This window comes from Ammospiza caudacuta, chromosome 2 (genome assembly GCF_027887145.1).
Source record: "Ammospiza caudacuta isolate bAmmCau1 chromosome 2, bAmmCau1.pri, whole genome shotgun sequence".
NCBI classification, from domain to species: domain Eukaryota; kingdom Metazoa; phylum Chordata; class Aves; order Passeriformes; family Passerellidae; genus Ammospiza; species Ammospiza caudacuta.
In genome coordinates this window covers 4,099,130-4,126,781 of record NC_080594.1, presented here as the reverse complement: position 1 = coordinate 4,126,781, position 27,652 = coordinate 4,099,130, and the positions used below count along the sequence as shown (strand labels likewise).

General features: G+C 35.8%; 1 protein-coding gene across 3 annotated transcripts in view; it reads right to left on the bottom strand.

Annotated features, from left to right (window-relative positions):
• Window positions 1–27,652, bottom strand: part of EPHA6 (EPH receptor A6) — a 362,947-nt gene that overhangs the window by 312,729 nt on the left and 22,566 nt on the right. For all 3 annotated transcript variants that reach the window (XM_058825149.1, XM_058825150.1, XM_058825151.1), the window contains exon 2: window positions 23,232–23,296. In XM_058825149.1, coding sequence (XP_058681132.1) covers window positions 23,232–23,296 — 65 coding nt within the window. The remainder of the gene's footprint in view (window positions 1–23,231; window positions 23,297–27,652) is intronic.

The following is a 27,652-nucleotide window of genomic DNA, read 5'->3' as shown; positions in this document are numbered from 1 at the left end:
ATTTAGAATGCCGTTCAGTCTATCACTGCTTATATTGTGGGATTTTTTTTTTAATTATGATTCTAAGGATAACATGTCAGTAACCCTCTTTGTAGGGCTAAATTAAATATAGTGCTCCTGTGATTAATTTGACAGAAAATATGTCCTCGTGCATATTAAATACAACTTACAAAACAATCTGTCCTCTAATTAATTGATCGAATCCAATCAATCTTACTGATTTTTTACTTATAATATGTAGTTTATAAAAGATTCTATGATGATCTCTCTCTGAGGCACACAGAGTGAAAACAGTGTCTCAAATATTCTCATCCATCAAGCAGTATTTTGGATTTCATTAGACTTGTCACAGATGTTAAGGTCACAGAAGAAAGAAATCAAGATGTGAAAGAAGAAATTTTTGGTAATTTACATAAGGCAAACTACTGAAACAATTGCTGTTTAAAAAAGATGTTGTGATTGTTATTTCTAATTACAGCATTTGCAAACAGATAACCATTTGTCTAACCTTCCATGAAGTATACATTTGAAGATAAATTCTCAATATACAAGAAATCTACTTGATTTGTGGAAGATTTAAAAGAAACCAGTACTGTTTTTTCTGAACTATTACATTCTGTGAATTTATTGGCAGAAGAAGTGTAACAGTCAGAGGAAAAACTGTTGTGAGATCTTGGACAGTCTAAAACAACTGGTCTGTGATACAAAGGATCATCAATATGAAATTGCACTGAGGAATAAATTAAATAATTGTATCCTGAGGGGTGTACAGGATTGGATATTGATTTGGCTTAATCTACAGATGAAGCCAAAAATTCATCCACCTACAAAGAGGGAGATGTAGGCCCAGTATGTGTTGAAATGTTCAAATATACATTTATTGTTTTACTTCATTTACTTTCATGTCTTCTTTACAAATCACAGAACATATATGAAAAGAAATTCCATATTTCTTATAAACTCAGCATTCACCCCACTCCCACTTGTGCTGCTCTGTCACTTGGCCCTTTTATTTTTTTTTTCTGGTACTTTCAGAGTTTTTTTATTCCTTGTCCAAGGCTGTCTTTGCTCCATTAAACTGTGTGCAGCCAACTTTATTGATAGCTCTGCCATCTCACATCAGCATTTCAGAGGCACTGAAATGACTCCAATTCAGCTCCTGCAATGGTATTTAAATAGTAGTGCCTCATTTGCCTCTATTGGGGAAAAAAAAAGGTGAGACTTTAAAGTAAGAAGGAAAAAGCACCCAGAGTTACCCATCCTGTAAACTGTGCTTTATATCCTCTTACACACCTTTTTTTTTTTTTTTACTTTTCCCTTTTTTTTTTCTTTCCCTTTTCTTGCAGGAAAACAAGATGTAGCTATTCCTTTTACACATTTATGTACTTGAAAGAATCTTCATTCTGACAAGCTTATGCTGGGGACTATTAGTCATTATGTTTAGCCCAAAATCTCAGCATGTAACATTAAAAAAATAATAAAAGACCTTATTGCTGTACACAGAATTAACACGGTTTTCCTCATTTTGGAAATGAAAGCGTAGTCATCATTAGCCATGTCAATATTTCTCTAGAATCTAGTTTTGTAAAAAATAAAATACCTGCATTAGGTATTTTTGCTGTGATTTACAACATGGGCATTCATGCCTATGAATAATTAAACTGTCAAAGAACTGGGCGCCAAGACATACACTCTATTTTTCATGCTTAATGTTAAAAACCCGTAAAGACACATGAAAGGGGAGCCAGCAAATTGCTGAAAAAAATTTTCCTTTCTACTTTCTCATTAGCTTTTCTGATTAACTATTTGTGACTGGGTAGCTGAGCTCTCTTAGTGAGGTGATCTGATGCCCAACTGCAGCCTCCCAGTCAACATCAGACAGTGGAAATATTTCCAATTTCTTTAGGACTCAGAACAGATGCTCCAAGTTATCAGACAAATAAATAAACAGTGTGAGTAGTTATTGGCAGGGTATTGGACTGAACACAAACCCCAGGGAGAGTTTCCTACCACATTCTATCCTTCAGGGACAGGCAGCATTGCAAGAGACAAAAACCAATTTTCTGTCCTTGCAACTTCAGTATTATCTACTATTATGTACTAAAAGTCTTAAGCCAGTAAAATCATTGGCTTAATACAGTAATGGAAGCAAGTGATCTGTATTTTCCCCCCTAATATTAGCTGCTCCTTGCCCTGTGATTGATTACAAATACAATGTCTGTTTATTTACAGAGATTATAGTTCTCTGCATATACTTGTCTCGAACCTATTCTATTTTTCTTGCTGACTTAAATAGGAGCAGGATTAGATCTCTGATGGAAGCTTTACTGCATAGGAAGCATTGATTTGAGAGATTAGCAACAGACTGTGGTGACAAAAGATATTCCTCACCCCAGCTGAGTAGAGCAGGTTCCAACACAGTCTGTTGAGAGCCTGGTGTGTTTCCATCAGCCTCTGTCATTTTTTCCCCAAAGCAGAGTTGATTACAGAGCTTCATTTTATCAGTAACTGGAAGGGCATTAAGTAAGTGATTTGTTTGTGCCATGGAGTACTCCAAGGACAGGTAAGAAAGACATCTTCTTTATTTGGAAAAGAAAACAGTATCATTAAAGGCACATTCTCCTGATTTAGTGTAACACTGGCACGAAGAAAACTCAAATCCAGCTCTGGGGTTCCACTCTCAGGCACACACCTGGAGTGGTGTTCCAACCAGATTTAGGCATCAGATAGAAGGCTGCTGTCAGGAATTCCACTTTTCCTTTTGGGAGCAACTTCTGAAGAAATGCTGTGGCTGGAAATGGGAACTTTTCCCAAACCAATGGCCAGGCCCACTCTGCTCTAAGCTGACTATATACTGCAGCTTTTCTATTTTTAATAAACCATCAATTTGAGAAACAGAGACTAAACACTCTGTACTTTGCATGTATATCTTTTCATCTGTGCTGTTCTGAACATAAATCTCCTTCATAATAACTAAAACCTGGTACTGAGTCCATTCTAGAGAGCACTCTCAGAAAGACACAAAAAGAGCAACTTTTTTCCCGTCTCTTCCTTACTGTGTTACAAGTCTACAGAACAGCTTAACCTTACCATATTTTACTTCACAGTTACTTTACTCAGCCTATATGTGAGATACATAAAAACCACTTATCACTGAGAGGTCTAAGGATGATGCCCTGCACTGGGATATGAGCAGTATCAGTAAAATGTAACAGAAGGAGAACACAAATTCAAATTAAATTTTGGGCTAATTTATTATTTAAAGGGCTGTCCACAGAAAAATAGCTTAAACTCCTTGATTCTTTTAAATCCATATCTTTCAGTTTTTCTAGAAAAAAAAAAATCTTTTTTAAGCCTTTATATAGCAAACAATTAAGCATTTATGAAAATTTGTTTACAGGAATCTTTAAAGTGTAGCTATTTCTATAAAACCTCCATATATTTAAATGAACTTAGGCTAAAGATCTGATTATCTACAACTAGCCCTAGTAAATCCCCACAGAAATCTAGATTTTTATTATAAATGCGTATTTTATGCATTTAATTGCACATTGTTGAAACTTGCATTTTTATTTACTCCCATCAAAGTATGCAAATCTGGAAGATTCTATTAAATTCTGAATAAAAACACTGTTGAAAACAATTTTCATAATGCATTCCTAATTATCCAGTGCTTAACTAATTCCTCTAAATAAATATTTTAGTAGCTATTGTATTTTAAGGATTTGCCATAATTGAGATTTTAAATTTTTAAAATTTGCATCCTGTTTATTGTTTAGATGAGTGCAAGTTTAGATGTTGAAACAAACTATTTTATTCCATAGAAAACTAAAAATTTGTGGAGTGGTTGCTATAGTTTTTACTAGATGAATTGATCTAGTGGAAAAAGCAGAGAAATTTTCTAGTCTGTCTCAAGCAGACCAGAAGAAAAACTTTTGTGCATGGAAGATTGTGTGCTGAAGTAGTTTCATGAATTAAAGTAATTCTATTTACAAATTTTGTCTAATTTATGCCTACATAGGACCATCACCTTAATTACAGTGAAAAAATATGTTCATTATTTTACCTGCAACTGAGTATGGGACATTCAGATTTTGGTACTTACTGCATATTAATGCTACTGTTATTATCAATATTAAAAACACTCATTATGTAAAAAAACAAATCCAGTATTAACCCTCCCTTCAACGGGTCAGGAAGTACAAAATCAAAGGCAGCAGGAAAGCTCTGCACAATTTAAATTTTCACAGATCTTTAGTAACCTGCAGCCTTGCAGGAAGCTTTGTCCTTTACTGAACTCCATTTCCCACAACTCATCACAGAGCCCAACCTGAAACTATTTGGGTCATCATCTATAAAAACCAGAAAAGCTTTAAGCATGCTCTTCTTTGTGGAATAGTAGGCTTTTAATAAAGCCTTTTTTCCCCCATTTACATGTTTATCCATTTGTCATTCTTTAAATTATCTGGAAATAAAAAATGGAAATAAAATGAAAATATAGCAACTTACATTACGTTTCTAATCTATCTATTCCATCCAAAAAGCATTAAGCCAGCTTAAAAAAATTGTTACATACCCATGCTGAAGCACTATTTCTCATAAATTTTAATGTATATATTTCAAGAAGTTGAAACCTTTTTTCCTACATGGGCCAAATTACTTCCACATTTTCTTTCTGTCAGAAATATTCATGCAAAACATTAGTTTTAAAAAGACCCCCTGGTAAACAATCACATTTTACTCATGTTCATCTATTAAATATGTTTGGACTTGCAAGCATAAGATGAAGAGAGGAAATCTTAACAGAAAGGAATTCAAATTAATTCAGCACCTTTCCCTGCCAATGAGTTTCTTTTTCTTTGTGAGTAGAGCTGTGACTGCTCTTTGCTGTGGCTGAAGAAATTCTGGAAGCAGCTGCTGTAATTTAAAGCTGTTGTGATCTGCACATTTCCCTCTTGACCCATAATTCCTAAACGTCTCCATCCCAGTGCTCCAGTTTAGAGTTCCATGGGATATGCCCTTTGCTGTGGTCACTCCTGTCACCTCTCTGCAGATTTTCCTTCAGCTTCCTCAGCCTCAGATGAAACCAAGTAATTGCTGAGAGCTGCATCGAACAGTGTGCAGAGCTCTGTACTCGAGTGTAGGTTTCAGGTGAAGTATGGGGAAAAAAATAACTTTTGTGATGCTGTGAAATAGAGAACTTTTCACATGCCACTGAGCTAAGGGATAAAGCTATAAAGGAAAGGCTCTACTACCACAGATCACATGTTTTGATAAAATTTTCTAACTTCTTGCAGTAAAACCAGACTTCTTGTAGTTTTCCCTGAAAAAAAGGTCCCCATGTAAATTCTCACTACAGTAAGTCTTGGTTTTGAAATGCCAGATTAGAAACCCAAGTGTAGGATCAGAGATTGCAGATCTTGTGGAAAGGCAGATCACCAAATACAATGCAATGGTGTGAGAATGGAAGAGAAAGAAAAAGCTTTAACCAAGATTTAAGAGCTTAATTCCAAATGTAGGTCCACTACTGGCTGACCCTGAGGTAGCTTGGAGTGAGATAAGCCACTTCTTTTTTGTTGCACTTCCCAACTAAGATTTGATCTTTTTCATAGGAAGAATTGGCCATTATATCATAGACACTATCCTCAGTAAGCCTGAAAGGTTAAAACCTGTTTGCTTTACAGAAAGATCAGGTAAGCTGAACCTGTTTTTGCAGTCTCAGAGGAGAAATCCATGGAAGGCAGGAGGGGAATGCATCTCCCAGGACAACTACAGCTGCACCAAGGTTCTCCTCTTCCTGCTCTGGAGAACTGCCTGAGAAACTCAGTAAATTAATAAAGGCAATAATAATCCCACAGAAAATCTCCCTAACTGATGCTCTGATACAGAATCAAAGCCCACAGGATAAGTCTCACAGCCTCAAACTTGAGATTATGTTGCAGGGGAAAAAACCAGTCTTATGAGGTTATAGAGCATAGAGAGAAATTCACTGGATCTGGGATTCATTCTTGTCAGGATTTCCCTTCTGTGATGCAATTTACAATAAAAATGGCAAAAGCATCTTCACTTTATCAAGACTAAGCCACTACAGCTTTACCCCTCAGATTCAGTCGGGAAAAAAACCTTAGTGTCAGGTTTTATTTTTTTTTCCAGTGCTTGAACTTTGCATCTTTTGCCTTCCTTTTTATGACAGATAATGCATACAAGTTTTATATCAAGTCATTTTGAGAAGAAAAAAAGTCCAAAGAGGTCAATGATGCTAGCTAGAAAATGTTTTACAAAGAAGGGAAAAATAAGCAACTTGCCATTTGTTAAAATGAGCTGTTTGTTTCCAAATGCTGTTAGGTCGCCGGGTCAAAATATGTTTCAATCACTGTGTGTATTCATTCAGGTATCTGTGCACTTTTAAGCACTGCATGTCACTACATCACATAAATTCAATAACTCTTACAGTGGTAACACAAGGGCTGATAAAAAATGCTGTGCTTTCACCTATTATTTTTTTTTCTTGTTTTAAGTCTGGAGGCAAAAGAATAGAGAAGAAATGACAAGAAATGTAGAAATGTCCTTAAACAAATTAAAATGAGTTGATGTAGGCAGAAATATGTCGCAGACATTTTTCACAGAAATCCTTTCTTTCAGATTTCTGCATCTTCTGGGAAGCAGGGGCCCCAGAAGAAGAATGTAAACAATTATTATCAGCTGCTGTGGAATGCAATAGGATGCACCTGTGATTGGTTCATGTTCCATGTGTACCATTAAGAGCCAATCACAGGGCAACCTCTCTGGAACACAGGGACAGAGAATTCTCTTGTTTTTAGATTCTTTTCTATTCTTAGCTTAGCAAGCCTCTGCAACTTCTCTTCTTATTCTTTTTAGTATAGTAACAATGAATTATATATCATAGATCAATAAATCCAGCCTTCTGATCAAGAAACAAGATTCTCACCCTTCTCTCCCCAAGCGACCTCCTCAGGTCGCTGTAATACAGAAATATTTTTCTTTTTGATGTATTAATTATAGAATCATCCAAGATGGAAAGGACTTTGCAAAGTCACCTCTACATCAAACCAGGATCAACAGTGAATTCAAACTACACTGCTCCAGGTTTTGTCAAGTCAGGTCTCAACACCCTCCAAAGATGAAGAATCTTCAGATTAACTGAAATCGAGCATTCAGGTATCTTTATTTTATGTTAATAATGGCAATAAAAATTTCATATTTTACATGTAACTTATTCCTTTAATTGAAAAAAAGCCAAGCATTTCCAGGTGTTCCACTTGGTATTTTGGTAAAATGAAGTTCCAGCATCCATGTCCCTAAAGGAGTAATTTTAATTAGATATATTATTCCTGTTCCTTGACCATAAAACTTTGAGACGTTAATATTTATCTGGATGAACATTTCTTGATATCAGCTTTCTTTCCCCAAAAGGTAAACGGATCAAAATTCAGTTTCCTGAACACAGGTAACACAGGCAGTTAATTACTTCTTTGATGAAGTCACTTTTCAAAAGACAAAGAGAGTTTCTTTGGATGGGGATATAATCAAGAAACAGAAGATAGTGTCTTCCTTCTAGAGCACCCAGCTCATCAGCATTTATCCAAAAAGAACTTGCTGGTTTTTTCTCACTATTTCTAGTCACCTGGGAATATTTTAGTGTGCTCGCTGTCATCTTTTTTAATCTCTGTGTTGTACAGTTGGGATTTTTTTTTCATATTAAGGGTCTCAGGTGATATTTCATTTGTTGGCTCCCTTTTCTGCAGACCAGCAGAATAATTTGGAAAAGGCTCCTTATCCTCCAGTTCCTTACTGGTGTTTCCAGTGGAGCGTGACTGGTTTGATAAATGCTCCCAGTAATTTCATAGCTTCTAATGACTTTCTTAGGAGAGCAGCAGTGGTGAGGAGCAAATTGTATGAGTAAACATGAGTCATAATAGAGAGCACAGTGTTTCATAGATTAAAAATAATCCTTCTATTTTGGTTTCTTGAGAAGATTCAGCAACTAACTGATGTGGAATGGGCTGATCTTTTAATCTTTTGGAATTCTAATGCAGGCAATAATATGGAAAACTCTTGTTAAATGTGGAGAACAGAAGGATGTGAACTGAAAGTATGGCTAAATAGCTTTTGACTTGTGGCATAATCATGGGTATAAAGAGAAAAGATATCTATCACACGATTTCTTTCTGCTTGCCCTACAAAATGACTACAAAATCCGTTATGCTTAAGCAGTTTCTAAACAGGCAATAGTAATACAAAACATGATATTTCTATCAGTTAGCGCAAGTAAAACCACAAACATTTAATTCAGACTAAAATATTTAAAATTTCTCAAAAACTTAAATGCCAATATAATAAATTGAATGTTATCATAATTTGGAAAGATCCCACACCTACAAAGAGTCTGTAGTTGAAATTATGTTGGTTTATCACCAACTTTTCATGCATTTTTTTTACATCTGACCAGAGTTTTCATTGTTCACATACGCAAAATCTCCACCTGAACAATATCTTTTATATAAAAGCAGATTATTTCTTTCCTCACTTTTTGATCTACCCATTCTACACAGTTTACCTAAACTCTACTCTATACAGTTTACCTAAACACAATCCCACCTCTCCACAGAAATGGGAAATGTTTATAAATTAGGTATTAAGAAGGTTTTTCACCCAATAGACGCAAGATTGCTGTCAAAATCGCCATCATTCTCCTCTCTTTCCTTTCTGTGCTGTCAATTAACAGATTAAATCTATTATCATTCTCAATTCCATCCACTGATTCAACTTTTTATGTCTCAACAGTCTAAAATAAAGAATGTTTCATGACAGTAAAAGGCAGTTTGCCAAGATCCTGCCCTGTAAGGTACCTGCAGGCCTCTCAGCCTCTCACTTGCAGAATTAGTAGGCTTTTTTAATCTCATCACTCATTGTCCCTTGTAGAAATGCTCTGCATTCTTCTCTACTCCAAACACAAGGAAATTAGTCTTAAATCAATGGGACAGTATATTTCATATATCTGATATCATACCTTGTTAAAGAGTTGTTAGATTTCATCTAACTAGGAGAAAAAAAAAATAACATTACTCCAAAGTACTAAAGAAATTTTGCTGTTTGAATCCTGGAATTATGAAGTGATGGACACATGCCACATTGCTACTCTGGTTTTCTATGTAGACAGATAATGAAATTCATTTTCCGGCAGAAAATTAAAAATATTTTAGGTAACCACGACTATTTACAGCTTAATTAAAATACCGTATTAAATGCAGAGAGCATTTGTTTAATTAGTTGGGGACTTTTTAATAGCAGTAATTGTATCTAATATAAATATCTGTTGATCATTCTCTATGATTATGCATTCTTGAGCTCTGCTGCCTTTTAAAAATTATTATTTCCAAATTTTTTTATGTCTGGCTTTTATGTCCTCACTGTCTCACAAGTTTTCTGGCTGCATTTTCCAGTCCCTTTGGCTCCCTTCTGCTCCCTTCCAGGCTGTCTGCAGCCTTGCAGCATTTTCATCTCCTCTAGCTGCATTGCTCAGGTTCCCCTCAGTGCTCAATCTGTTCTGCATTCACTTTGCCATGTTCTGGGCTGCATTTGGAATCATGTCCTGAAACAGGAACTGACAGGTGGTCAGTTGGAAAATGGGACAGCCAAGAAATTGTGGTGACATCAGTTTAGTGGACTTTAAACTAACAAACAAACAAAAAAAGGACAAACCATATCAAGCATTACTTGATTACAAATTGCTGCATTAATTGCATTCAGATTGAGTTTTCTGAGTCAATAGTAAAATTTTGCCCTTTTAGAAAATGTTGATACCTGGTAATTAAATATGTAGCCTCTATCTCTAAACTTTCACTCTAAAATACTCTCAACTACAGCCAGCCTTTGAAGTGAAATGAAGCCATTTATCAAACACTGAGTGAAGATTTCCTCCAGTCTCCCAAATCATCAAAATTAAGCTAACTGGGAGGGGTTTTTATTGCCCATGTATGCTTATACATATACATATACATATATCTATAGCTATATCTATACTTATATCTATACCTATATGTATTATAATGCTTTATCACTTGGGGTTTTTTATTCTATCCATGTTCATAACATTGAAATCTTAAACATGTGCAATACCTAGAGTATCTTTAAACCATTGCATAGCCTTAAAAAAAAACAACCAACCAACCCTAATTCAAAACAATACCAAGCTGGCCAGGCTCCCTGAAACATAACTTTTGGCCTTCCTCTATGCAAGTACATGTTGAAAACAAATGTGCTCTTTTCCAAATAGCAACAATTTGCAAAGAGTGATGTTTGTCTTTTTAGCACAGTGACACTGTATGATAGCATCTACTTTTAAAATCTGAAGTGCTTTTTTGTTACAGCTATGCATTTGTGTTAAGAGGATGTCAGCAAATGGATGCTAAAATGTTCCCTAGGAAATTTCTGGGGAAAAAAAAAGAGATGCGTTTAGATTGTTATTTAGCAAGACCTTTTGCATGAAAGCTGTGCTGGAAATTATGGTAACTACTTCAAGGAACAGGACAGAGTAAGACAGTACATCCCTTTTTAGGCCATGTTGACCAGGTAATACTGCATGTGTCTCATGCAGGAATCATTGGGAACAACTGGATTTGGGTAGATGTTCAAGAACTGAGAATAAAGAACCAGAGATGTTGACAATTAGGCTGGCACTACTCTATTTAAATTATGAATTTTAAAGGTGTCATCATTTGAAAAGAAAAAGAAAACTAAGAAAAACCAGTCATAATGTAAAAGATTCTTGTCAACAGATAATAAAATAATTTCTTTAAAGTTATGAATGAAAAGGTCATCTTGTCTTGGTATATATTGCTATTACTTTTTGGTGTTATGTATGATTTTATTACCAAATAGTTCAGCACTCTTTTCATGTTCTATGCCGATATCCTTCCTTAAATTTAAACAGCTTTGATATAGTAGTGCAAAGTAAAAAAGATCAAAAATAACAATTAAATATTCAAATTTTGTACTGAAGTGAAATTTCATTAAATCAAAACACAGGGAAAAGAAAAGCCAAAAAATCTACCCAAAGTAACCGAAAACTGTATAAAATACACTCCAAATTGCACAGAAACAATTTTCACTAATCTCCAGAAATATCTGTGGTTTCTTTGATATCCTTAAGTCACAATTTAGAAGCTAATCCTTTTCCTCTTCACTAAAATCACAGAAAAGAGTGAACGAAGTGTTTTGCTTCTTGCCATGTGGTTTAACACTTATTGCACTTTTCTTTGAAAATATTTAAGTTCTGCATAGCAACTACAACAGTTGTATTTAAAATTACAGCTCCAAAAAAAGAATTAGCAAAGTAATTTCAAATGACTTCACTGAAGAAGTTCTGTCATTTTTCTGACTAACCTTAACTCTGTGGACATAAAACACGTGATGAGAATTTTAAAAAACCCTGCTATATACAAGAGTACTACCCAAAAAGGCATAAATATGGTAACAGTGAAAAACCTGCCTCAACACTCTATAAAGATTCAAGCTTTACTCTTACACAAAATTTATCTCATTGCTTGTGATTAATTTGATATTCCTTTACTATATTGTGTATTCATAACTTTAAAATACATGCAGGAAGTGACAGTACTCCAAGGGAATCTAGAGATATAAAATTTAATAATCACAGATTATAAATGATCTCTAGCTCAGGCAACCAGGCTGTAGATTCAGGATGATTCCTATGAGAAGGGAATATTCACATCAAAGCCACTGCAGTAACTCTTACCCTGTTATTCTGGCTCTTCTGCAGCAGTCAAAGCAAAAATCCTTCAATCTAATAAACAGTCTTCAGTATATAAAACAAAAAAAATTATGAAGAACAAAACATTTTCCCTCAGGAAATTTCCTGCACTGACCCAAGTGGGAAAGAAGTCTGATTGTTTTCATCTACATCAAGCACTGATTGTATACTGTGGATAAATCAGCAAGACTTGAGATGAAGCCAGATTTCTCATGGCACTGCTACCTGAAATACATTATATAGAATTAGATTTTTTACTGAGGTGGTTTGTTGTGTGCTTGTCTTAACATGCATCTATTCCATGAATGACTAAAGATATACATCATTCTGCATGAGTACTTCTGGAGGAACTTCTCCATTGCATTTATTCTTTTTTTTTTTCTTCTCTTCAAGAAATATGTAAAATTTCATAGAAGCTCAGCTTTCTTTTCCAATGCTTTTGATGTGTTTTATTTTTAGAAGCAAAGGGAAAAAACACCACAGCAAAAGAGCCTTGGAAATTTAAAGCTGAGGTAGGGCACTGAAGGGACAAATTCAAACCCTGGTTTTACTGAGCAGCATAAAGAGTGAAGTAAATTCCAGCATGTGCTGTAAGCTCAGAATAGGTGATTGCACAGCTCAAGTGGGCCAGACCTAAGCACACACAATGCTAGAGGAGAGTGGATCCATATGCACATCTCATGTTCATATACAGTCATGACTGTATATACAAAACTCAAGTGGCTGCACATTGTGGAACCAACCAGCTTGTGAGCTGACAGCTCAGAACTGCAGCTGCTGAAAGAGTCCTGCTATATTCCATCGCGGAGAACTGAAATACTGGAAAAACACCACATGTTTTTGGAAGGATTCTCTTCAGAATCCTGCTCCTAAGGCTACGTCTGTGCCAGCACAGTGCCAGGGCTGGGCAGTGGCTCACATCTGCTTTTTTTCCTAATTGCTGACATCTAGGATTATTCTGACACAAGATGGATACACAAGGCTGGTTCCTTGTAAAATTTAAACATTAAAATATTTTAAAATTAATTTGTTTTTTAACTTTAAGCTTCACTTCAAAAGAAATTGCTATACCTTAAAATATTGACATGTTTAAGTGTTTTATGTAAGTTTATGTAAAGTTTCAAGCACTTCCACTACACTAGTAAATAACAATAAAAACAAACAACCAACAACAACTACAAAAAAAAAAAAAAACCACAAAAAACCAACAATAAACCTACAAAAACCCACAAACCAACCAAACAAAAAAAAGCCCCACCTCAACATAAAATAAAAGGTTGCCAAAGGAAGAACCCCATTAGTTTTTAGATTTATAGACTAGAACCTGCTCATTCCCCAGTCAGAGACTCAGGTAAGAGCAAGTATTTAAAACAGCTTTGTGGAGACACCCATCTCCAAAGCCAGGGCACAGATCCTGATTTTTTAAATAGCTCAGACAAAACTTCATTAGCTGGGCATGAAGTGCCTGTTTTGAATTTACATGTAGGCATCTTATTTGCTTTTAAGTGGTTTGAAAATATTAATTTGTGCTGGCCGCACAATGCAATTTGGTACAAAGACCTCAGAGAGCTTTTTCTCCTGGGACTGGTGTATTCACAGGAGCAAGGCTGTGCAGAAACACGAGCAGAGTTTCTGACAGCACTCAGGCCTAGGGTTTTTTCTCCTTAGATAAATTCTGCCCTTACACAGTGCCTGTTGGTGTGGATTCGGTGCTGCACTGAGTTGGCTACACCATTTGTGGCTCAGGTGGTAGCTTTGTTGAATTTTGTAAAAAATATCCACAGTTTTGCACCAAATGGCAGCATAAAGAATCCCCCAAGACCTTTGCTTACAGGTGAAGCTCCTATTCATTGCCATAAATCAAATACTGCTTCATATTGAATAGCACTGTTAGCAGTTAGGGCAATTCCTACACTTCATTTTATCCAGAAGAGTTCTAACATTTGAGCTTCCATGAGGAAAAGAACAAAACACACGGGATTTCATCAGTCTCTTCAGTTTTCCTTACCAGATGCAAAGCTCAGTATGGGCAGTGGGCCTTCCATGAGGAGGGCAGAAAGCCTGAAGCCAAATGACTTTGGGCAGTAAGAGCAGAGGGAAAGGAACTAAAACAAGAACAGCAAAAGCAAGACAAATCTTGATGCAACCACATGGGCAGTGAAAGCAATTGCCCATAGTTATTTTGTCATGGAATGAAAAGCTAAAGCTAATCCCCTTAGCTTTCCCACGTGGAAGTGGAATCCAAAACTAATCCTTTTACAGTAGCTATACCACATGAAATGGGGTGTTTAAACAAATCCCCTTAATCATCATGGCAAGAATCAGGGAGCTAAAGTCAATCCCCTTAGTAGCCTACATGAAAAAGGGAACCAAAGCAATCTCCTTAGTTATGCTACTGTTAATAATGAACTCTATCAAGCCTTTAAATATTTTGATATAAAATCATTAGTAGCATTCTTCTGACATGCCAAGAACCAACAGGACAATGCAGTAATAGCTAGGATACAACATTTCTATCCAATTTTTATGGAATAAAAATTCTACTGCTCATCACTTCATGACCTGTTGGTCATAGGCATAATGCAAGAGTATCCATGTATCCATCAGCTGAGAGGGAAAACAAAATGTTGCAGTTCTTCCTTAAGAAAATTAAGAAATTGGGAGTATTCCTTATAGCATGGAAAGCTGATGAAAAGTACAGCAGACATGGAGAGAAATCACTGAAGAGGGCCATATTGAGCATATTATCACATTAATCAGCTGTTGTGTCTGCTAACTTAAACTCTAATTTATTTTTTTTTTTACTTCCTCTACAATATGCCCAGCTTTTAACACTAGTAGGAAATCTAAAAGAAACATTTATTTGACGTCTTAAAAGACAAAAGGTCAGGTAGAACACCTCTGCTCTTCAAATACTGCTCTACATCTCAACAATACTTGTGATCTTTCACTGTATTTCTGCAAGTCATGTATTATATTTTAAACTCCTAGGATAGGATTCTTTTGATTAAATACAATAGCAGAGGATTATCCTCTTAAATCTAAAATACAGTTACAAATTATTATTCATAAATACATAGATTTTATACTGGGCTCCTTTCGATTTGTTCTCCATGGAACTATGATTATTAAATAATTCTGTTTCCTTATTAGCAGCCAATAGACATATATACAAACTATCCATTTTCCATTTTTTGAAGTAGATTGGTAGGATTATGTGAAGAGTATCCAGTTCTGCTAGGATTGCTTACATAAATACATAATCCATGTGGTAAAGGCTCTGTACTCTCCTGGATGCCTTTGCAGGATATTAAATCGTGAAAATTATAATCTGAAGTGTATCTTCTTAAATCTGAAGTTTACAATTCTCTATATTTTGGACAAGCAATTGCTGCACTCTTTATTTAGATAACTGTTCTTCAGATAAGGGTTTTCAAGCTCAAATGCTGTACCAGGGGTTTGGACATCTACTGGCAGAGAGGGCAAAGCAGGGGAGAATTTCTTCAACTTTCAGTCTAGCTGGAGTATTTTTTTCTCACTTAGTGAGAATTCCAATGGAGCAGAAGAACTATTTGGATATGGTATTTTCATCCTGGCAATGGTTAAAACTCCTGGTACCCACAAACATCCTACAATCCTATCATTTAAAGCACCATCAGAACATAAATGATTTGTTGCAATTTGCAAAAGGGACTCTGTGTGCCTAAGTATGTAAAAGAGGCTTAGAAAATGTTTCCAGCTTGATAATCGGGTTACTTCTCTGTAATTTAAAAAACTCATTCCATGTATTTAAACATCTGTAAAAGGTTCAAAAGTAAAGTTGGCATGGTTTGGTGTTTTTTTTTAGCTTTCTCTTCTGTTAAGTCTCAGTTTAGACTTCCAATAGAAGGTCAGGCTACTACAAATTCTTAAGAATATATTAACTCTTTTGTTTTTCATTATACATAGGAGATCCACTTTTAGAATATAAATTATTCCTGGCAATAGAAATGATAAAAAGAAAGCAGAAGTTTGGTTAGAGTTTTGCAAAATTAATGAACACAGCATCTGAGTAAAAAGCAGCACCAGGTCATGAGACAGTGAAGCATCTTCTGTTGTGGCCAATTTTAGCTTTCCTCCTTGAAAAAAAAATTTTTTTTATGGCTTTGGAACAATTCAGAGATATTTCTTTTCAGAATACCTAGATATTTATCACCTACTTTAGCATTCATGAGACCATTTCCTAAGCACACAGGAATTTCAAAGGGTATTTCCCAAGAGTTCAGTGCAGCAGTTCTGAAGTCTCTGAAAATACAACGGTTCAGATAAAGAGGTGTTCAGTATGCACCTCATATTTCCATAAATATTGCTTTTCTTCCACTTTATTTTGTCCTGACTTTTCCTTGATTTTTTTTACTGAGGGCAGCACTCAGTTTGTCATGCTGTCTTGCCCCATGGGCCTGCACAGTGAAGGCTGAATTGTAACAGAAAATATTATATTTAATTTGGTATATACATATGAGGGAATTTTTTTGAATTTCAAAATATTTGCCTAACAGAAGCCATAAAATTCTGGAATTCAACACTGCTGAAAAGACACCAAACAGAAAATTAAATCAACCATTCTTCTTCCTTCGACCCACTGTGTTTTCCTTCTCAAACACAATTCTTTGTATACCAAAAAAAAAAAAAAGCAAGAATTATTTACTTTTCACTAAATTATACTTTCTTTTTTTTTCCTTACTGCCCACATTGGTAAGCCAAAATATTATAAACTTGTGAGTGTGAGAGATGAATGTGCAGCCTACACAAATTGAAAAGCTGGTTTTTGTGCACTGAGTGCATCAATGTGCAACCCATGCATGGTACTCTTATTTATTTAAATTTCCAACCAATCTATTTAAAAAAAAATAATACAGAATTAACATTCATCCTGTGAGGCTGCACAACTAAAAACTTATGTTTACTGTGTTCCACCAGTTAGAATGGTTCTCACACCTAAAATGAGAAACACAACAGAAAATAGAAATACTGCTATTTCCACTCTTTGCCTTCCTTTGCTATATAATATACAATAGACATTGAAAAATAATCAATATATACATTAAATTTTGCCTTTACTAGGGGTATATATGTACCTAGGAGTATTTAAATTAAAAAGAATGGAAAATTAATGCAAAAATATATGCAGCATTACTATCATCAAGTTGAGATTTATCACACAATAAGACTAAAATTACAATAATTTGCATTTGGTTGAGCGGTTCAGAGACTGCTTCTAATGCTGTACTATTACAGATTATATATGAGCTGTAAGTATATGGCTGTTCTGTACTGGAGCATACAAATTTGTTTATAATCCTCCTCCATTATATCTGCTTCCCTCTAAGTGGTTTGTAGGTTTGTACTTAACTTTTGTTTGCTTGGTGGGCTTTTTTCTGGGAGGTTGGGATTTTTGGGAGGTTTTTTGTTGTTTTGTTTTTAATTTATGACATGTCATTATTTAGGCTAGGAATGGTTTAGATCTGGCAAGTGGCAAGCACCAGTGGCCCAAAATGTGTTTGAAATGTCCAAATAAGAACACAACCATGTATTTAGTCAAGCCTCTGTGGAATCTGCAAATAGATCTTCCACACAAAAATAATCACGAGACTGCTTAAGTGTATGTGCACAAAAACTGAGGGTGACAAATATTATCACATTACAGTGCCTAGCAAATTTTTTTAATTTACCTATTTCTGATGGACCATGCTACCATAACCCTGCATCCATTCAGCAGACTCTCAAATTCCTAGCACAGCCACAGCTAATTCTGTGGCTCCAGGGTTTTCCAAGAAAATTAAGATTTTTGCCATTTTACCAGAAAATACAGGCAAACGCAAAAATTTAGACATGCACCAATCTATCTGGACACTGACAGTTTCTAGGATATTCAGTTTTCAAGGAAAAAAGCCTATATGGTCTAAGAGATGCTCCTAAAAAAACCAAGGAAACTGACTCTCACAAGCAAGTCATCTCATATGAGTATCTGCAACTCCTTTAAGAAAGTCATTTAACTAGATCTTGGATATACCTAATTGTTTAATCTCTGCAGATGAAAATTAATCCCAAAAAATTTACCCCTTGATCTAACCTTTTTCCTCAAAAAATTACTTGAGTGTCAAAAAGGATTTTAAATATGGCATTACAGAGGATGGTATCTGATTATGCCCAAATTACAGCTCAAATACATGACTACCAATATTTTTTCTTAATGTCATCTCTGTAAATTCCCCATATTGTGTGAAAATCTGATTAGCTTCCTTCCCTTCATCCCTGCTAAATGTTCTGACAGCTAAATCCCTACCTTCTATTAAAGTTCCTATTAAAACCACAGCCTCTGTAACACCTCTGAAATTCTGCTGATGAACTTTCACAGATGTAACTTTATCACAGCTGAACTGCTGTAGGGGTAAAAGAACTTAGACTTTTGGATGTTTTCTTTTTTTTTCCCCTCAGTCGTTCTTAGATAGAAGAACTTGCTACTTCTGCATCATCTCCCCACACAGATGTAACTTTACCACAGTTGAACTGCTGTAGGGGTAAAGGAACTTAGACTTTTGGATATTAGGATTTTTTTTTCATGGCAAAGGTTACCAAGCATTGGAACAGGCTGTCCAGGGATGCAGTTGAGTCCTCAGCCCTGGGGATGTGTGAAACAAGTCAATGTGGCCCTTACGGACATGGCCTAGCGAGGGACTCGGCAGTGTTATCTGCAGTCAGACTCAGTGATCCAAATAATTTCCTACCCAAATGATTCTACGATTGATGTGGAAGAAAAGTGAAATATTTTCAGACAGAAGTCTTTTTATGGTGTTGCTGTTTTATCCTGCTAACTTTCACACAACTTGAATTTTAGTTATGTTTAGTGTGTCTTTCTGGGACAGAGTTAATTTCTTTCCAGTTGCCCTTTGGTGGGATGTTTATACTGGTGACCAAAACAGTGCTGAGAAAACACCATTGTTTTATTTAGGAAATTGGTATTAAGAATATAAACTTCCTTACGTCTATAAATACAGTTAAAGACAGTCTACTTAAGGAAATGAATCGTTAAAAATGTTAAGTATTGTAGAAGAATGTTCCAAGAGATATTCCCCCCCATCACTTTCTGAGATATTTAAAAGATGAAGGTGAAAATGGATACAGCAGCATGGAAAGAAATGTTTACAGGCTGGCACAGGAAAACATCAGTGCCATCTGTGACAAACAACCAAGCCATTCAAAACTTCTGTTACCATAAACTACAAAAATGTCTCCTAATCAGGTAAAAATCAGCTAAAAAAATTGTTGATGAATGCATTTACTGTAAAACAATTATTTCAACAGAGAGGGTAATATAAACAGTCTGGTAAGGAGAAAAACATCATTGCTTTGACAAGATTAGTCTCAAAAAATTCATAACACAGTAAGATCAGTAATACTGTATATTAGCAATTGTTATTAAAAAAGAATTAAAATCCTCTATAGAAACAAGATATTCAAACCAGAATTATTTCCCTGGATAGATTAATTGGTAGATTACCAATTGACAAGAAAACTGTTTAAATAATTGTGGAAACTCAAGTAGTTTCAGTGACAGAGTCGTCAAACAATTTAGAGGACTTCTAGTAGGTTCTTTACTGCTGAGGCCATACATTGTGTCTACTATGACAAGTCAAGATAGCTTTTATAAGTCTTTTCCACATGTAAATGTCTCACAGCTTTGCGCTGAGAGTCACCTTACCCTCCTTTTAAACTGATCTTTGGAGTGGCTACACACAAGTTGGGCATGTTCAGCCTGGAGAAGAGATGGCTGGGGGGACATAAGAGCAGCTTCCAGTGCCTAAAGGGGGCCCCAGCAGAGCTGGAGAGGGGCTTTTCACAAGGGCATGGAGTGATATGGTGTCAGCTAACGGCTCTAAACTGAAAGAGAGGAGGTTTGGATTGTATATTGGGAAGAAATGCTTTCCTGTGAGGGTGCTGAGGCCCTGGCACAGGGTGCCCAGAAAAGCTGTGGCTGCCCCATCCCTGGAAGTGTTCAAGGGCAGACTGGATGGTCTGAGGTTTGAGCAGTGTGGTCCTGTGGCATCCTGCCCATGGTAGAGTGTTGAAACTGGACAATCTTTGAGTTTCATTACAATCCAAAGCATTTTACGATTTTATGGCAGAAATTTATCAGGAGTGGACATGCCTTTATGGCAACAGTCCCCAAACCACAGCTTCTGAGCAAACTTTGCTCACAAAATTGTGTTGCAATGATTAATGCAATGGGAAATAAATAATATATTTACATTGAAGACGTAAGGAAGATATCTCACCAACTGCAGTTGAATAAGGTGCCTTATTTTATTACTATTACTGCTAATATGTAAAGGAAGGTTATGGAACACTGCATTTCAGTTGGACTTTCAGATATTTTTCGTTTCTTTCCCAGTTCCTAACTGAGTCCCCAAGGTCAGCATATTGACTTGGGTTAGACTGCTGGATTTTACTTCATATGCCCTTGAGACTGCCCACTAAGCTCCCATCCACATCCTCTTCTGAAACACATGAACTTGTGTCTTCCCATTTTTTGTACCAACCAAAAAACCCCCAAACCTCTGTTCTATATTTTCAAGGTTATGGAGTGACAGTTTGGTGAGTAAAGATCTCCTTTCATAGCGCATGCTTTTTCATAAATCAATCGGTCATTTTGAACTACAGCCCAAAGAACAGAGGAAGTATCAGATGTGTCCATTATTAAGGCAGAAATTTTAGACAGCCCATCACTAAGAAGCTAAACTAGAACTCAGTCAACAACAGTTGATGCTATTGACCTCAGAGATATTAATGTTTTATGCTGCATTTTTGTAGCTCTAAGCACTAAATTTATTACCTGTTCAAAATACAAGGAAAAAAATCTGACACATAAAACACATTTTTAAGAAAAAAACATTGCATTGTCACGCTTCAGGAAGGATGCACAAAATAACTGGGAAGAAAATTTAAAAACAAAATCACATATTATATTCCCAAAACATGAATAACACAGTTATTATTGCAGCTCAATGAAGACTGAAAGTTTACAAATATTATGTAATGAACCTACTATAAATAAAAAGCCTGGGAGGCAAAGGTTAAGGTTCTACAAGTTGCAAAAGAATCTCCTGATTTTTTTATCCTACTTCACCCTGGCCTGTTAGTTTAAAATCTCTGAGGCACACTCAATATTACCCAAATCCCAAGCATTATTATTTCAGTTGCTCTTCAATTTAATGAAAACATTGCTCATGACTGAGTGTGCCAGTAAATTAATGACTTCTGCTAATGTCACAGGCTCAGGAAAACACATCATCCCATCCTCCTAACATCAAAAATGTTCAGCAGAGCAATAATCAAGGGTCAATGACATTTTTCTTACACACATAAACACTACACAAACACTTAAGGTTTGATTAAAGTAACACATTAGCTTTCAATAGTATCGGAACAAAAATTTCTTTCAAAAACCACCAACAATACAAAATTTGTTACGGTCCTTCAGGAAACAAGAAAATCCTAATGTGCCCATCATGGGACCAAACAGATTCTTATCTCTGCGGTGATCATCTCAGTTACACCAATGCTTGTGCCATATTCTGGATTGTATTAGGATACAAGAATAACTCCGATTAGGTAGCACTGTGGACATAAATCACCATCCCTGGAAATGTCCAACAAGTGTGTGACTGTGGCGTTTGGGGACGTGGTGAACACGGTGGTCTTGGGTTAACAGTGGGACTCAGCGATCTGAAAGGTCTTTTCCAATATAAATGATTCTACGATTTTATGCTAAAAAACACTTTTCTGCCCCATATTTACTCTAACTCCTTTTGTTTTTTCAAATCACTTTGTACATTTTTGGGAAACATTTTAAGGTCCTTACTGAAATGTAAACTCCTGTATGTATTCTAGTAAGTGCTGCCAGTTCTTAATATACAGCAGAGGTCCTAAGACACCCAACCCCTCACGTGGTTGCAAAACTATTGTTTAGGGTATGCATGAGGAGACAAAAAATACATGTTATAATAGCTGTGCTTTAAATTAACTTGGAATGCACATGTTTTTGTGTTTGCATACTGTGGCTATTTTGGAGTACCTAGAGCTTATACAAATTTACACAGTAACTGCAATTATATCTTTTGTGCTTTCCAAATGTACTGTGCACTTCAATGGAGCTCATCCCAGTGCTCAAGCAAAACATTCCTCACTGGATTTTCTCATCATGGTAGATGACAGTCCTTACTTTTTGCTAGAGCAAAAATTCCTTGATTCATTTCTCATTGTGGTATATGACAGTATGTACTTTGGGATTTTTAAAGGAAACAAAACTTTCAGAATTAGAACTCAGATTGCATGAGATTGCATACAGAATGTAAAACACAGAAGTATCTGCGAGAGATGGAAATTATGCCTAGGAATACAAAGAAAAAGAGTAATCCATAAAGTTGAAAACAGGCTGAGATTAAGAAATGTCATATGGCTTGAAATCCCTGAAGGCAAAGACACAGAAGGCATTTTACAAAAATGGATTATTAAGGTGCTGAGGGTAGACAGTTTCTACTTCCTTCTGGAACAGAACATGGCAAATAAAATGACTGAAAATGGAACAAGATGTTTCTCTCAGAAAAACAGTATTTTCTGAGCTCATTTCAGAGAAGGAAGTAATTATATGCCTCATCCACAAGAATCAGGAGATAATGCAAGCTAGTATAAAAATAACTGATACACAGTATGTACACTGATATCAGAACTACAAGTTGATGCAGAACATTAAATGCTCCAGAATAGTGCATCTTACTTTACAAGTGAAACTCCAAATGCCCCTGAAACTCTGTGACATGCATTAGCTGAGTGGAAAGAAAAAAAAACCAGGTTCTGAAAGTGCAGCCACTGGCAAAGCACTGATAGTTGAACTTTAGAGAGTAAAAATGCTGCTCTACCCCATGCTCACTGTCCCCAAGGATGACAGACACTATTAATGTTTTCATTTTTCTGATTTAGGCCATCTGATGCCATATTATCAAACGCTAAAGTCCATACTGGTTCTTACTTAAACCATAAAATTTTTGTTCCAATCTGCAAAACAGAAACTTATTTTTCCTTTTATTTCACAAAAAAAAAAGAGTTGTATTTTTTTTACATTCCTGCAGCATAGTAATTTTTTAATATGAAATTTTATTATGCATAACAGTTAGCATTGGATTTAAAGTTAGATAGATACTTAGTATTCAGAAAAGCAAAAGAGGAACATAATAATGTGTACTCATGTCATTCTTGCATCTTACTCACAACACAGGCAGCTCCAATCCCAAGAACAACTAAAATTTTTCAGACAAGTCTATATTGGAAGAATATCCACTTACAGAGTGTCAGAATGCCAAAATCCAGACCAAAACCAACAAAATGGTGAGAGACTTACCCCATTTAAGGGAAATGTTTTCCATCCTAGTTCTCCGAGGGCAGTTGTAGTATCAAGTAACACAACTGAAAATGGAAAAAGAAATGGTGTTTGTGGTATTCCTTGGATTAGACATAGCAAAATATTAAAACAGGAAGGACTGAACTTGCCATGTTAGCCAGGTTCACTTGGGCTTTCATTTCATACCTACAAAATTCTCAAAACTCATAAAAACCCCTAAATCTTTTGCACAAATCATTGCCAAACCACAGTACATGACTGATATTTAACCACTAAAAGATGCCTGATCAAACATGCACATTCCTGCCATCCCTTGCCTGGAAAACTGGAAAATCTGCAGCATTAAAGCCAATAAAATGCATAGTTTCAAAAGTAAGATTTTTTAAATGAAACCCATAAACTTCCCAGAAATAAAGTTATTCAATTTACAAATTGAGAACACAGAAAGACAAACAACTTCAGTTTCTCTCTTGGATGGAGTACTACAGTATCAGTATCTGCTGCCATGTATTTTGCATCACTTCTGTCATATTCATGTTGGGTTTTTTGATATAAGATAGAATGCGTGTTATTGTATATTACAAAATGTTTCTGCATTATTTTGATGTTAAATTACACTAACTTCCTTTTTCACTTCCATTCACTGATGCTAAACAAAATATACACAGCACATGAGACATTTTACCCACAGGTACTACTGCCCTCTAATGGAATTGTTTCATCCGACCCTCTAACTTCAGAAATCTGTATTAGGATTTAAACACAAAATTAAGTATTATACAGGGCAGTTTATTTTAATTATTGAGTGATGTGTTTTGATTGCTGAGTTCCTCCTTACAGCCCACTAATTTCAGCTCTTATTTGAATGGTTAAATGATGGAGAAAAATAATTAAGCAATTAATTTGAAATGTGACCTTACTATCCACACATTTGTGGGGTCTATATTGCTGTGTGCTACCTTCTACCTCTTGTCTGTCGAAATAATCAATGTACAGCTCTCTCTAATGTGTTTACAGCAGCAGCAGAAGTCAGGTCATGTTTTTCTGCCTTATGGAAAAGGCACCTTGGCATGGACACTGAACTTGGAACCGTATTAGAGAGAACCTGACCCAGCAACTTCCCTTCTCTTTTGAAATAGTGACACTTAGAGCTGCTCTGCGTTTGAATGGATGGTGACTTCTAACCTGAAACTGAAGTTTGCTGTCTCGTCAACAGACTTACAGGCAAGTAAAATACTCAACATAAACCACAGAAAAGCTTAATGTTTATGTGAAGAAGTAATATTTTAAAAATACATTCAACGAAGGGGAGTATTCTGCTCTCCACTTCTTCACCACTTCACTGTATGAAGCTTTGTGAATAATATGAGTAAAAATTAATAACTTTTTACAATCCCTATTTTACTTTAAAAAAGGGTCACTATTCTCATTGTGATTATTTGCTGTCTTTTATATGATTTACAGCTGTCATAGTATTTTCTATTTGTGTCAGGCTACCATGCTCTTGTGGAAGAGTCAAAAAAAGCATCTTCTCACTTGACATTCGATGCAGCAGTTTCCTGTGTAAAACTTGTAAGTTGATCATAACTGGGGATCTGTTACCTCCAAAGGAAAAAAAAAAACAAACCAAAAAAAGAGTTTACACATTTCTTTTTCATAGGGGACCAACTGCTCAGCATGTTTCTGAGAATATTTCATTTCATCCCAGGTGTTTGTTTTCTTCTTACAACCCCCCCCCCCATCTTCTCTCCCCCCAGAAAACAAGGCCTATTTGTTATGTGCTTTGTTTTCAGCTGAATTTCAAATTATATCTTGCTCTTTGTCAAGTGCTATTCCTACAGACCTGCAGGTAGAAATAAATTTTTCTCTGAGCAGCATTAATTAGGGTTTGAAGTGTCATTTCAGTTTTACAATTTTTGTGGTAGCAAAACTGCGATTTAATAAACATCATCCAGGTATTCAAAAATTAATACTTCTCTGGAACAAGATCCAAAATACAGAAAGGAAAACTAATTCATTTCTTCAGTGGAGTCTGAATTAATTAATTCCTTGCCTGAATTAATCAAGTACTACTTGAAGGCTCAAAGCTATACATTAAAAAAATTAAAAACCTAGAGTAAATTCATCACTGAAAGTATATTAAGTTTAGATTTAGTTGAGCCATGATCTAATAATATTCCTCATATACATTTACCAAATGATCCCCAATGAGTAATTGAGTTTTGTTAAAATACAGTTTTTGATACATTTGACATACCAAGGCTCTTGATTGCTCACATATTCTCACCTGTAGCTACCAAATCTGTAAGAACTGGAAAATTCAAACCAACTGAACTTCAAATCACCAAATAACTACTAACCAGAACTAGAATGGTATCACCTTCAGGGTCAGAAATAAAAGTCATAAAAATTAAAAGACTGTCCTTCCAACAGCACTTGTATTATAAGACATAAAATAATTATCAATCAAAAATGTGCAAATACTGAAATATCAAGTAAACCTTATACTTATGCCAAAGAAACACAAACTCCAGTGAAGCTGTGGATTCAACAGAGTCTGCTATTCAAATGAGGACACGGATAAAGCAATAAAATCCTCGAGCACTTCAGAGGTTTGGAGATATCTACATGCTAGACTTCAGTGTGGGACAGAGACACCCAAGCTATCTTTACATGAGGTGATGAAGAAGCAGCCTATGCCCAGCAGCACAGCCCTGGTGGCAGACAAATCTGCACTGCCAACTCACAGCTCTTAGGGCAGAAAACCCCTCTGCCAAAGAGCTCCAGGCTAAGAGGGACTGCCAGCATGCAAACATCTGAATTACACTGAATTACATACAGGAGTGGAGGCTTCCCTTCTGCCTGCTGGACAGGGAAAGTTTCAAAAGAACTGGAAATTCATATGCAAAGAGACTAAAAAAAGATGGTGGGCACCACTCCTATGATGCTTATAATGAGAAAGTTCCCTAAAAAGCTAATGGGATCACAAAGTCATATTTATTGACCCTTGTCCCTACATTTACTTATTTATGCTCCTTTGTATGCCATAAAAAGCTCCATCCTTCTTAAAAAGAAATGAAAAGTGTCCATTATGGATGAGCCATTAGCTGCCAGCAGAAACAGAAATGTGTCTGGAACCACTGCAGTGAGTATTTTACAGGAAAAGCTCTGAGTACACTGGTTGAGACTCAGCAATGTTATTGACATTTGTGACATCCAACCTCCACTTTTAGCAGGCACTTTTCTGAGGTGATGGCTCTAAAACTTGCACAGTGAACAAGAGTTTAGGTCTGCCAGTACAAAGTTTCACGATTCAAAATGAACTCAAAGACCCTTTTAAAAAAACTCTTTGGATAAAAAGAACTCAGATTTAGCACTTGGATGTCCTTTCTTAAATAACTGAACTGGGGATTCTAACACTTCCATAATAATATACAGACTTGAACATCCACCTGCAAGCCTATTGCTTAATTACGTGGACATTTCATTCTTAGAAGAGTTTAGGGTTTTTTTTCCAGCACATACTTTAATATATATTATTATTATTCATTATGTCTTATTGAGCTTCAGTTTCCTTTTTTCTGGACACTATCTTACACTGCTATTATTAGACTTTACAACTGAAATTAATCTTTTCAGAGGTTTTACCTGGTCCCAAGGAAACTGTTTTACCTAAAATTACGACGGGCAGAGCTCCAAGGACTGACAGGGTGGAATTTTAATTTTCATTCCAAAATACTCTTCTAAAGATGAACTCTGCCATTGTGTCTGTACAACCAAGGAAAAAAGCCCTCCAAATATTCATTTCACCAGTTTCTTTTCTTCTTCTTTTTGCACATCTCCAGACAGGGTATGTGTGAATTAACACAATTAATACAGGATTTTGGCCAACTTCATGGAATCACAGTCTGATATTGGTTTACCCAGCTTGATGTGCTCATTTTAAACATTTCACTGTTACCTCTAGAGTGGGTAAGCCAAAGATTTGCAAGGAAAGCAGAGCAATACACAGACATTCATTTCTGAAGACAGCACTAAAATTCAGGAACATCTCATCTGTACCACGTAAAAGTTTCAGTATCTTCCAGCAAGGTAGGGAGGCATTACAGATGACCCCCAGAAATGGGCAAAATTGGCAGCTTTTTTTGTCCCTGAGAACTTTATTATTGACTGCAAAGTTCATATTTATAAGGCAAACACAGAGAGCTTTTAAAGTCTCTCACTTCCAGCCCTCAAGAGAGTTGTTGCTGTCTTCTGAAGTGTCTGTATTTTTGTTCAGATTTTATGTTTTTTTTTTTTAATTTTTAAAAAGAGGATCACATGCAGTATTCTGAAATCATTCCTTTTAACAATATGTATTAAGAGTCCTGGCTATTTTTATATCCTATTTATATATCCAGGGTCACATTAGCCTATTTTTT